At 40.3% G+C, this 12,994-nt stretch overlaps 1 protein-coding gene across 16 annotated transcripts in view; it reads left to right on the plus strand.

Moving 5' to 3' along the window:
- The window catches only part of TCOF1 (treacle ribosome biogenesis factor 1), a 98,176-nt gene that overhangs the window by 22,142 nt on the left and 63,040 nt on the right, over window positions 1-12,994 (plus strand). For 14 of the 16 annotated variants that reach the window (XM_056811472.1, XM_056811460.1, XM_056811464.1 and 11 more), the window contains exons 3-5: window positions 6,750-6,895; window positions 7,601-7,689; window positions 12,227-12,461. In XM_056811472.1, the coding sequence (XP_056667450.1) occupies window positions 6,750-6,895; window positions 7,601-7,689; window positions 12,227-12,461 (470 nt within the window). Of the gene's footprint in view, window positions 1-1,643; window positions 1,900-6,749; window positions 6,896-7,600; window positions 7,690-12,226; window positions 12,462-12,994 lie in introns of those variants that run through there. The other 2 variants (XM_056811463.1, XM_056811474.1) reach the window with 2 other exon arrangements.

Here is a 12,994-nt window from a genome sequence, read left to right on the forward strand (position 1 = left end):
TAATAAATGCTTGCTAACCAACTGATGATAAGATCAAGTATGGAACTATCTCTATTTGTGGCTAAGTTAGAGTGAAAGTGAAGGTCCTGGGAACAAGCAGGTTGGTAAACTGGGAGGTCAGTGTATTTGAATGATCATCAACATGTATAACACATTATACTGAAGCCCTTAAAAGTAAAGGCAGGAGTTTGGTTAGGAAAGAAACCTAGGGTCAAGTTTGAGATGAGAGAATGACCTAAGGCCATCAGGTAAACTGTCCAGTAAAGGGACTTAGTCACAAATGTGGACTAGATACAAGGTACAAGGGACCTTGGGTGTCTTTTATTACAAGGTTAGCAGTGGGTTCACCTCTGTTCCCTGTACCCCAGGGGCTGATAATAATCATACTTGTTTTTTATTTTATAAATTTCAAAGTGCTTTCCATTCATATTATTTCCTTTGATCTGCACAACAGCCTATAGAATAGATCATATAGATATCGTTTTTCCCTAATTCATTAATGAGGAAACGCTAGTTGAGAGAGGTAAACCCACCCAGCTAGTGAGTGGAAGAGCCAGGATTAGAATTCAAGCCTTTAATAATAAGGTCATAGATTCAGAGCTGGAAGGCATCTAGTCCAATTTCTACTGTTACAGAGGAGGAAACTGCTGAGAAAGGTTAAATGCCTTGTCCAGCTTTATGTAGAGAGTAAGTGTCAGAGGAGAATTTGAATCCAAGTTTTTATTTCACTGTACCAGCCTGACTTCCCTACTAATTATATTTCCTCCATGGATCTAGGGCCAGGGAGCAGGGATGGCAGGCACTAAAACAGGTTTGATCTATACATCCTGACTCCCTCTCTTAAATGTTTGTGCCAAGGTGGAGAATTCTCTACCCTCCAAGATTATTCATTCATTAGCTTTCTTCAAGGCACCAACTCTTAAGACCAACATTTCCTGATTCCTTTTCCCCTTTCATCTCCCCCAAATTACTTTCTAATTCTTTGTATATATATTGTATTTTCTTTTTATTTGTGTAAATGATGTTTTTTTCCAGTAGAATATAAGCTCAATGAGAACAAGGACTATTTTTGTTTTTCCATTATTGTTTCAATGCTTTGCATAAGTCTTGGCTTTTGGCACTTAGTAGGTGCTTAATAAATGTTTGTTGAATCAATCATTGTGTTAGACACTTTTTTTTTTTTAAAGACAAGGGCCCAGACTTGCCTTCCTAGGTGTCTACGAGCAGTAAAGTTCCTGTGTTTGTCTTTCTGTTGTATGGTGAGTCTTCAGTCAGAGAGTAAAGTAGAAGAAGGAGACAGTGTAGACATGCTAAGCTCCTCCCACCTCCTGGAAAAAGGACTTTGACATTGGGGTCAGTTTAGTCCTTGCCAAATCACTGGTCTGACCCAACTGGTCCTAACTGAAATGAGGAGATACTAAAGGAAGTCAGGAAACCTGGTTTCTCTTCTTTCCTCTCTTAGACAGAACAGTTGGCACTTCACTGGATGTTCTTTCCTTTGCCCCATTTGAAAAATTGTGCTAGAGTTAATTAATTGGTTTCTAAGGCCCCTCAGAAGAAGGTGCCATATAAACACAGGATTCCGGCATTAAAATTCTCTCTTCCACCTCGGCAACCGACTCCATTCCAGGTAACACTTTTCTTTGCTGTCAGTGAGAGGAAGAGTGGTGTAGTGGGTAGAGGGGTGGCCTTAGATTCAGGAAAACCTGGGTTTAACTTATATCTCAGTCAACTACTAAGCATGTGATTATAGGCAAGTCATCAGACCTCACAGTACCTCAGGCAGCTCTTTTAAAACTCTTAAGTTATATACCAGTTGCTGTATCTCTTGAGGGAGATTCCACACGGGAAGTTCCCTACACTGATGAAATCACAAGTCTGGCTCAAAAAATCAAAAAGGTAGGATGGTGGGGTTTTTGGCCACATATTTTCTCGGGGGAAGAGCTGGAATTGCCTTTAATGATTACTTACTGTCCTCCTTGAATGAGGCTGGGTACTGGAAGTGGCAAAGTGGAGCTTAAGACTTGGTCCTCACTAAAGACTGGCTTAATTGGGAAGACCATCTAATAAGAAGAAAATTCAGTTTTACTGACAGTTAAACTGTAGGTTGATGCTGGTACCCTGTTTCATTAGTCCCATATATTACAAGATATTTTGAGGGAAGAGTAAATTTCCCAACTCAGAAACATTGATCCTCTCATCTTCATTCCTCTGCTTTCAGCAGGTTGAAATTTATGTGAAACTGGTTAAATGAATTTACAGATTATGACTTTTAACTAAATTAAGCCTCATAAAATGGACAATTAGCTTAGAAAGATTCCTGCAAGAAACTGCAGGGTGAAGATAATACATGTAATTATGAGCACAAGGGAAAAACTAAAAAATAACAAAACTCTTAATTCTGCTACCCCTGGTTGTAAGCACAGCCATATCAAGGTAAAAATCATGATGAACTAATCAGATCTGACAGAAGTAAGCCAAAATAATTTGAAAATATCAGGCATATTTGAAATAGGAATTTATATCCACTGTCATTACCAGTGAACCTATGCCTATGTGTACAATGTACCTCAAGATATTAATTAATGATGGAATGAAAGCATTATGATTAGAGACATATCAAAACTAAGCTTTTGTTGGGGGGGGTGTGATATGTGCCATTTATGTAAAAATTCTCAGATCTGTCTGTGCATTTTTAAAACGTGGAAGAAGAATTTTCTAACTTTTCAAAGAAATATTCCAAACAATGAGTTTCATTGGGTTTTTGAAACCCATTTTTATAGATGAGCTAAATTTTAGCAAAAACCTTTGCATAATTGGTAGATGAAATTGAAAAGTGAGTGTCATGATTTAGCAATTGCAGCCAACCATGTACTTCAGTTTGGATCCACGAATCTTTGTGAGGAATCTTTTTTTAGCTATACAGCTCGTTAAAGCCAAGTATTAAAATAAACAGTACTTTAACAGACCTTTGAATTGCTTTATCAAAATGTGCTAAACCAAGATTTTAAAAAATAAGGAAGCATATTCAGTCACATAGTGATTGCTTAATAAATACTTTACATTGTTCTCACTCCAATGTGATTACTAATATAACCTGAATATTTGGTGTCAGAAGATTTTGTACTCTGGATGAAACAGAATATTTCAAACTACTGTATGTTTCATCTTTAACTTTATTCTTTTTTAAATTTATGTTTGTGTACTTTCCAATATATATTAATATAATAGTTGAAGATAAAATTTATGAATAAATATTCATATATTAAAGGTTCTTGGCCAAAAATGTTTATTGATGGGATACAACAAAAGATTGGAGACCACAGCTTTAGACTGTAAAGTCAGAGAAGATAGGGATCATTGTAGGCCTGAGTAGTTGGGAGGAGACTTCCTGAAAGCAATGAACTTGATCTTAACCCACACAAAAGGTTGGCTAGAATTTGGATTGGTAAGATTCTCAGCTCTGAACATTTTAAAAACCTGGAAGCAGGATTTTCTTCCTTATTAAAGAAATCTTCCAAACAATAAGTTTTTGAAACCCAGTGTACATTCTATAGGACTCGGTGGCAATGTTACTTTAATTAAAGTTCTTTTGAGATTTATATTCTAAAAGCTCATATTCAAATATGAGTTATTATGACATAATAAAGACATGAACTATAATGAGATGAATGAGCTATTATAAATGTAATGACATAATATAATAACATATATTTAAGATTTCTGAAACACTGTCCTCAGAACCATGTAGTCAGGTAGGATGGGATATCCCAGCTTTATAGATGACAACTATGAAGAGTGGAAAAATAATCTGTTCAGAATTATGCAGCTGGTAAGTTCTGGAGCAATTACCTACATGTCCAGAAACTGAGGTTTATTCTGCTTGGTCTCAGTAAGTAGAACTAGAATTACTTTAGTAAAAGAAAGGAGTTTTCCAATTTCCAAAGTTCAGAGCTATCTAAAGATAGAATGAAATGGTCATAAAAGGTAACTAGATGCTTTTAATTGGAAGTGTTGAAGAGAAGGCTGGAGGACCATATGTTGGGATGTTGTAGAAGAGGAGAATGGGAGATCACTTATTGAGATTTGATAGCAGGGTTTCCTACATTAAGTAGAGATTGGACTAGGGGACCTCTGAGATTAGACTCTTAAGATTCTATGATCTTAATATAAAAGGTCATACCATGGGCAGGGAAATTCAATATATGTTCAGGCCCTGACCTAATTGTAAATGGAACTGGGTGGTAAATTAAAACATGACCCAAATATTAACTTAGCTGATAATTAGACATTATTATTGTTTTTGGATTCAGCTTACCAATTTGAAACAGATGAAACCTGGCTTTTCTTAATTCAAATCTCTGTTCCTCTCATTTCATCTTTAAAATTAATCTGGAGTGCTAAAGGAAAAAGGGCAATTTTGTTACTACTTTATTAAATTTAATATACTTAAAAAGAAACCCTTACCTTTACCTTCCATCTTAGAGTCCATACTAAATATCAGTTCCAAGACAGAAAAGTGGCAAAGGTTAGGTAGTTGGTATTAAATGACTTGCCCAGGGTCACACAACTAGAAAGTATCTGAGGCCACATTTGAACCCAGGACCTCCATCTCTCGGCCTGACTCTATCCACCAAACCACTTTGCTGCCTGATGTCTCTCAGTGTCCCTCATATGTGAGGTTCCACTTGCCTTTGCACTGGCCAACCCCCCAACCGTGGCATGTACTCTCTCCTCTCCTCTACCTCTTAGAATATCTAACCTTAGGGGGCAGCTGGGTAGCTCAGTGGATTGAGAGCTAGCCCTAGAGACAGGAGGTCCTAGGTTCAAATCTGGCCTCAGACACTTTCCAGCTGTGTGACCCTGGGCAAGTCACTTGACCCCCATTGCCTAGTCCTTACCACTCTTCTGCCTTGGAGCCAATACACAGTATTGACTCCAAGTTGGAAGGTAAGGGTTTAAAAAAAAAAAAAAAGAATATCTAACCTTCTTTCAAGTTCAGTTCAAGTGTGTTTTTTTCCTCATCTCAGCTACCAGTGCTGCTCCCTTCCAAATGGGATTGGACAGAAGGGGAAAGGAACAAGAATTTATTAAGCACTCACTAGGTGCCAGCCACTATGCCAACAGCTTTACACCTATTATCTCATTTGATTCTTATCCAGCCTCAAACCCCTCCTAGCTGTGTACCTGAGTGAGTCACTTCATCTCTAGTTTACCTCAGTTTCTTCAACTATAAAATAGGAATAATAATAACATCTACCACTAGGGTTATTAAAAGGATCAAATGAAATCATGATTGTAAAGCACTTAACTTGGTGCTGGGCACATAGTAGCCACCATATGTTTGTTTCTTCCCTCCTTCCCTACTATATTCCTGGGAGGTAGGTGCTATTATTATCCCCATATCATAGTTGAGAAACTGTTCAGTGTCACACAGCTAGGAAGTTTTTGAGGATGGATTTGAATTCAGAGTCCTGACTCCAAGTCCAGCACTTTAGCCACTCTGCTATCTCATTCCTTACTCCAATCCATCTTCCATTCATCCACTGTGGTGATCTTCCTAAAATACAAGTCCTATTATGTCATCCTTCTACTCAATAAACTCTAGTAACTCCCTGTTGCCTCCAGGACCAAATACAGAATCCTTTGTTTGTCATTCAAAGCCCGTCATAACCCAGCCCCCTCCTCCCTTTCTAGCCTTCTCACACTCCCTGACATGACACATGCTGGTTTTCTGGCCATTCCATGAACACATGAACAAGGACTGCCATCTCTCAGCTCTGAGCATTTTCTCTGGCTGTCCCCAGTGCCTAGAATGTTCTCCTTGATCTCCACCTCCCAGCTTCCCTGACTTCCTGTAGGTCTCCTCTAAAATCCCACCTTCTCTCAGAAACCTTTCCCAATCCCTCTTAATTCTAGGACCTTCCCTCTGTTGTTTCCCATTTATCTTGTATAAAACTTGTTGGTACATGTGTGTTTGCTTATTGTCTTCCCCATTAGAGCATGAGCTCCTAGAGGGCAGGAACTATTTTTGCCTTTCTGTACCCAGCACTTGGCACAGTGCCTGGTACATAATAGGTGCTGAATTAATGCTTATTGATTGATACACAAAGTATATACACAGTGCTTTAAAAAAAAATTTTTTTTAATAAATACCTGATAAATATTTGTTGAATTGAATTAACCATAAGACTCAATAAGATAGACTCTGAGATGGTTAAGAGAAAGGCAAAGTTAATGAGGAAGATGAGAAGGAAGGGCCTAAATGGAGAGGGAAAACATGGAGACAACTTGTGGTATAGTAAAACAAACAAGAAAAAAACTAAACACTGAAATAAAAAAGACTTGATACTGTTATAAATTATGAGACTGAACATGCAAGCCTCACTTTTCTTTGTTCATAAAATGTAAATAACAGTCCATCTAACCCTTTCTAATGGGGGTGCAAATGCTTCTTCACAGATGTAAGGTAGGAAGGAAATGAGAGGACATCAGCACTTAGGTCTTTGTGACAGTGCTAAACACCAGGTCTAGATCTCTGTGCTGATACTGTTTGTTCCCTTCCACCTTAATTCTTCAAAGAATCTTAAATGAGTCAGTTCTTCAGAACATGGTACAAAGTATTCTTATTGACCAGGGGAACATGATCTTGAGGAATGGGATGTTGAGTGGCATGTCATGTCATGTCCCTGCATTTAATTGCATTTGCTGTACCATTTCTGTTTTCCCTTGCAAAATCTGTCCTTCAGAACTTCAGGAGTCGCTAAGAAACGCAAGGCAGAAGAAGCAGATGGAGAGATTCCCTTTAAGGTCAGAGTGTCTGATCCTACAAGCAGCTCTGAGAGCTCAGAGGAGGAGAAAGAACAGCAAGAGAGAGTGGGGAAAACAGTAAAAAGTAAGTCTAATTTGTAGGTATGAGGAAGAACAGGAACCACATGAAATCTTTAGTTCCCTGGCTCTTAATTTGCCAACCTATTTCTCTCCTTTTCTCACCCCAGAACTCTGGCAGGCTGCCCACATTTCCCAGTGGTGGTGGTTGATGTTCATTGAATCTATAGCAAATGAAAATTGTGCCTTTGAGCTAAGGCCTCTGCGGCAAGTGGACTGAGCCTCTCCCCACAATCTCTCTTCTTAATTTGCTCTAATAATACTTTGGTGGATTTTGGCTATCCCAAGCATTCTGGGCTGGGAATTTCCAGCCAGAAAGGAAGCCAGAAGAGGTGTTACCATGAGAATGGATGAGAGCTGCATTGCTTCTGAACACTAGCAAGCTTTTTGTGTGCTCCCCCCATGATGGCATCCTTCTGAAAGCCTAAGGAAAATTCATCTGGAACCTAGTTAGGATTTTCTTGGAGTTAAAGATAAAACTTGCCCTAATACAGAGTTCATTATTATTAATGGGAAAACATCCTGAGTCTTGATTAACTCCAGTAAGCTGGACTATGGACAGCATTTCTCTTCTCCCTTGAGCCCTATGTCTAGACTGCTCCCCAGATAATAAATATGCACTTTTATTCCTGCATGCCTGCCCTAGCAAAATGGGGTGAGTTTTTACTTAATCAAGCTACAGTTGATTCTGGCTTTCTTCCTCATGCTTCAGCTACCAAAGTGTTGTACTCTAACTCTGTATCTGTGATAAAGGACAACCAATGCAAGAATTCACTGTCAAAACCTAAAGAGAATGTTAAGGTAAGCAAGAAGACTGCTTCTCATTAATTGATATGTTTGGGTGCTGAAATCTGTCCCATAAAAGCCTGGAATTAGGATAGGTGCCTGGGGCCTGGAGAAGAAGGCATGGGAAGTGTCACTTCCCTGGTGGTCCCTTCATTGCTCCATCTCGTCTTCACTCTGTTTTTCTATTCTGTACACTTAGAAATCATAAGCTCTTAGAGCAGTGAAGAATCTTAGAACAGAGTGGTTCTCAAACTTTTTGGTCTTGGGTCCCCTTTACACTCTTTAAAATTGTTGCTCAGGCATTTCAGTTGTGTCCAACTCTTTGTGATCCCATTTGGGCTTTTCTTGGCAAAAGATTGTGTAGAAGTTTGCCATTTCCTTTTTCAACTCATTTTTATAGATGAGGAAACTGAAACAGACATGGTTAAGTGTCTTGTCCAGGGTCACATAGCTAGTAAGTGCATGAAGCCAGATTTTAACTTGGGTCTTCCTGACTCCTGGCCTAGTTCTGTATCTGCTGTGTCACCTAGATGCCCATGTTAAAATTATTGAGGACCTTCCAAAGAGTTTTTGTTTATATGGATTATATCTATCAATAGTTACTGAATTAGACATTAGTATGATTTTTTTTAAATCCTTACCTTCTGTCTTAGAATCAATATTAAGTATTGTTCCAAGGCAGAAGAATAGTAAGGGCTAGGCAGCTTGCACAGATTCACACAGCTAGGAAGTATTTGAGGCTAGATTTGAATCCAGGACCTCCGGTCTCTAGGCCTAACTCATCAAACCACCTAGCTACCCCTTTGTAGTATGGTTTTTAAAACAGTTTTGACCACCAAGGCCCCCTGAAAGTATCTCAGGGACTCCCCAAGGGTTCCTATACCAACCACACTTTCAGAACCTTTGTCTTAGACATTAGTTCGAATGCCTTAGTTTGTAGATTTCCCCTCCTTCTAAGGGCTCCCATAGACACTTAGTGGTATAACCACTAGAACCTAAATCTCAACTTTCAGATTAGTTCTCTTTCCTCTATATTTTACTGCCTTTTAGCTATCTAGCTCCTATATTTTCTTATCAAGGACATTTATAAAATGTCACCAAAGGAGCAGCTAGGTGGCTCAGTAGATTGAGAGCCAAGCCTAGAGACAGAAGGTCCTGGGATCAAATCTTACTATCTGTATGACCCTGGACAAGTCACTTAACCCCCATTGCCTAGCCCTTACTGCTTTTCTGCCTTGGAACCAGTACTCAGTATTGATTCTATGATGGGGAAGGTAAGGGTTTTTTAAAAATAAATAAAATGTCATTGAGGGGAAAGGAAGAGATCTGGATACGGGCCTTCCAGAGACCTTTTCTTGTAAAGCTTCCATTATCAAAATCCATTGTCTTCATTCCCTCATTTAATGATCATTAAATACCTGCTGTATACATAACATGGCCATGTATTGTTGGAGAGAGATAACTTAAGTCTTGGTCCTTACTCTTATGGAGTATTATAGTTTAACCAAGGATATGACACATGCACAGATATTTAGTATTATATAATGTATGATGACTAATGCAGCATAGAGTGCTGTAAAAGATATGCAAAGTCGGGGACAGGTAAGGTGTCTCAGTGGATTGAGAACCAGACTTAGAAACGGGAGGTCCTGGGTTCAAATCAAACACTTCCTAGCAGTGTGACTCTGGACAAGTCATTTAACCCCCAATACCTAGCCTTTATGCTCTTTTGCCTTGGAACCAATACATGGAACTGTTTTTAAGACAGGGAGTAAGGATTTAAAAAAGGGAGAACGTGAGAGATGTACAAAGTACATTGAGGTCTAACAAAGGAAGGGATGTTTCAAACTGGGAATAGCAGAGAAGGCTTTAGTGTAGGGGGTGGCATTTTGAAGGAATGGGTAAGATTTTAAATGCAGAGATTATGAGGGAGGACATCTTAGCTTTATGGAACAATTTGAGTAGAAACCAAAGAAAGTGGGATAGATCTATATTAAGGGAAGCAAATACTCCAGTTCTTTGAAATAGCTTAATGTGGAAAGGAATAATATTAAATAAGACTAGAAAGATAGAGAGGCACCAAACTTGAGAAATATGAACTTTGCCTAATAAGTAATAGGATTTTTAGCAGAGCCATGACAATAGATTATAGGATCATAGATTTATACCTTGGAAGGGACCCTTGAAACTTAGCCTCATTTTTATTGAAGATAAAACTGAGATCCAAAGAATTTCAGGTTCAGGGCCATCCAGAGAAGTGGCAGAGCCGAGATTCAGACCCAGGTCCTCTATTGCCAAATCTAGTGCTCTTTCTGTTGTATCGTACTGTCCATATCTATGAATAAGGAAGGCAACTAGGGCAGTCATGTGGCAGATCTCAGTTTTAGGACTGAGAAACTAATTAGAAACTATTTACTTTGTTGCAGTAGTTGTACCCTGGGCTAGTGGCAGGAGGCATCCAGATGAGAATTTCAGGAGGCCCTGTCCTGGCTAATGTTGTCCAGGCATGCCATTAGCATCAGATTTACAAAACCTTAGAATAGAAAAGTGCTTTAGGGGGCAGTAAATCTAGCTCTTGCCTAAAGTTTGGGTCCTCTGTCTTGAATACCCCCCACTGACAGAGAATTTGGGTGAATTGGGAGTGTAAGAAAGTAGTTCAGTAAAAACCTTCTGGCATAGTATTTGAACCGAGGGATGCCTAAATTTGTCATTTTATCACTTTTCTACCGAGCCCCCCAGCACTTTGCTATTGAGGCAGAAAGATATGGGTATCCTGGGCATGGCCCCTTTGTTATTCCTAGTCCTTTCCCAGAGTAACTAGCTCTCCTCACCAAACCCTGAACATCCTCATGTGTTACATGGTACTAACAGACCTTCATTAAGCCCCTAGAAGCATGAGGGGCTTATTATGAGGGAGATCTGAGTTGAAAATTGCCCAAGCCTTGAGAAATTCAGCCAGGAAAAATGCCAAGGCCTCAGCTACAGACAGATAAACTTTGGGACCTATCCAAGGCTACAGACAGATAAACTTTGGGACCTGTCCAAAGTCCCAACTACAGACAGATAAACTTCGATCCCAGGTGCAAAAAGACCAGGCAACTTTCAACAAGGGCATGCAACAGATAACGGACTGGAAGGAGGAAGGGAGGGGGGCTATCCATGCTGAAAAGTATTTAAGACTGAATCTTCAGGAGGAAACTCGGAACTCTTTTGGCTGAGTTCCCACTAATGCTCATTAGTTCAATAAACGGCCCTTTCTTTGCCTGATTACATTGTCCCCGGTCTTCCTTGGTGGTGGGTGAAATCCCGGACCTTAACAATTTCAAAGGGCCTGAGATTTGTGGGAGCTTGGCCTTAAGAACCCTGAGGTCCTCTTTGCTGGGAACCTCTGGCATTAGAAGCCCCAAGGCTGGAGGTTGCCAGTGGAGAGAGAAAGGTCATGTTCAGAGTTTCCCCTAGAACTATGCAGATACCAATACCTCAGCTTCATTCACCCTCTATAAATGTCATTGAGTGATTTGAGACTCAGGATCATAGACTTAGAGTCAACCTTAGAGGCCATCTAGGCTAACTCCCCTCATTTTACAAATAAGGAAACTGAGGCTGAAAGTTTTAAGTGACTTTCCCAAGGTCACTGAAGTAGTTAATAACAGCAGAGAACTGAGCTCAGTACAGAAGATGGACAAGGAGGACAAACGTGTGAGGAGGCATAGTTGCACATCCTACATGGGGGAGGAAGGAAAATGCCCTCTTGAAAAATTGGCTGGTGGTTGTAGCTATGCAGGGGACGTAATCCAGCCACCACATGAGGGAGGAGCTCCAATCAGAACTCTTTTCATTACTGTACCAGATAGTGGTACTCTCACTCTGTGTCCAGGGGAAGACAAGAAGCTTGTATCCACCTAAGATGGAAAGGGTTATCCATGTTCCTAGGGTGACATGTGTTGCTAGATCTCAAGCAAATCTTGGCAGGAAGGTTGGATTCTTGCTATGTAACTATGGACAAGCCACTTAGCCTCTTTCTGCTTTGGTTTACTCATCTGTAAAATGGAAGGGGTTCGACTAGTTGACCGGAAGGGCCTTTTAAGTCTAAAACTGATCCTGTTGTTCAGACTTCTGGGACCAAATAGAATGTAGCACTTTAACAGTGTGACTCCTTCACCACAACCCTATGAAGGAGGTAGTATATATATCACCATCCCTATTTTATAGATGAAAAAAATGAAAGTCAGGCAAGGATCTTTTAAAAAGATTTATTTAGTCATAAAACGAATTAGAGGTAGAACTTAACCTACTATAGGTCCCCTGGCTCCCACGTTTGGCATTCTTCTCATAACATCATCAGGTTCAAACATTAAACAGTAGCTGTGCTGTCATTTTCTCTATCCTTCCTCCCATTCCTCAGTGTCCACAAGTCCCTGCTTCTCCAGGCCAAACATTCCTTCATCCTGGTAATCAGTATGAATGTTGCAGAAAAACCCAGGATACTTCCTGGGTTTTTCTTCCTCCTGTGTATTATCTGCGATTATGGTTGTTTCTCTTTCTTATGTAGACGAAGAATAAGAAAGGAACCAGTAAGGCCGTGGTGACCTCTGCATCACACTCTGACCCCCTCGAAGCACAGACCACCTCTGGAAAGCCAGGCCCAACTGTGTCAGTGCAGTCCCAGTCCAAAAAATCCCCAGCAGCCCCCAGAAAGCAGGCAGCACAGTCCCCCAGCAATAGCTTGGCCACAAACAGTGAGAAAAAGTTCGCCTCCCCTGTTGTTAAGCTGGTTCCCAAAACTGGTAAGAGGATTTTTTCCTTGTCACCTCTTGAGTTGCTGAGACATTCCTGGGTTCAGGGGGAGGCTGGCTTGTGCCCTCATTCTTGAAGTGAAGGGACCAGAAAGAATCATCTTTTCTGTGTCCATTACATCTTTTCCTTGGCAGGGTAGAAGGAGTTGTCTTTCTTTTTCTCCCACATACTTTCCACAAGCATCTTGTTCCTTCTTTTGGGTTTATAATGTGCTTAGTAGCGAGAGTCCTTGAGGAAATCATGTACCCAATGGAATAAGGATTAGTTAAGCACCTTAACCATACTAGGGTTGGGGGCAGTAGAGGAAGAGGTAGTGCCCGTCAGAGATGCTGGAGAAGGAATTCCTGCATAGGGTTCAAGGTTGGACTAAGTGACCTCAGAGGTTAGAAGGGAACTCTGAGATTAAACCCTGCTCCATCCTGTTTTCCCTATTTGCTTCAGTTTCCTTTTCTGTTGAATGGGGTAGTACTGTCTAACACCTTACCACCCCTGAAGGAGTAGGGATATTGCTGGCTAAGGAAAG

This window comes from Monodelphis domestica, chromosome 1 (genome assembly GCF_027887165.1).
Source record: "Monodelphis domestica isolate mMonDom1 chromosome 1, mMonDom1.pri, whole genome shotgun sequence".
In the NCBI taxonomy this organism is placed as follows: Eukaryota; Metazoa; Chordata; class Mammalia; order Didelphimorphia; family Didelphidae; genus Monodelphis; species Monodelphis domestica.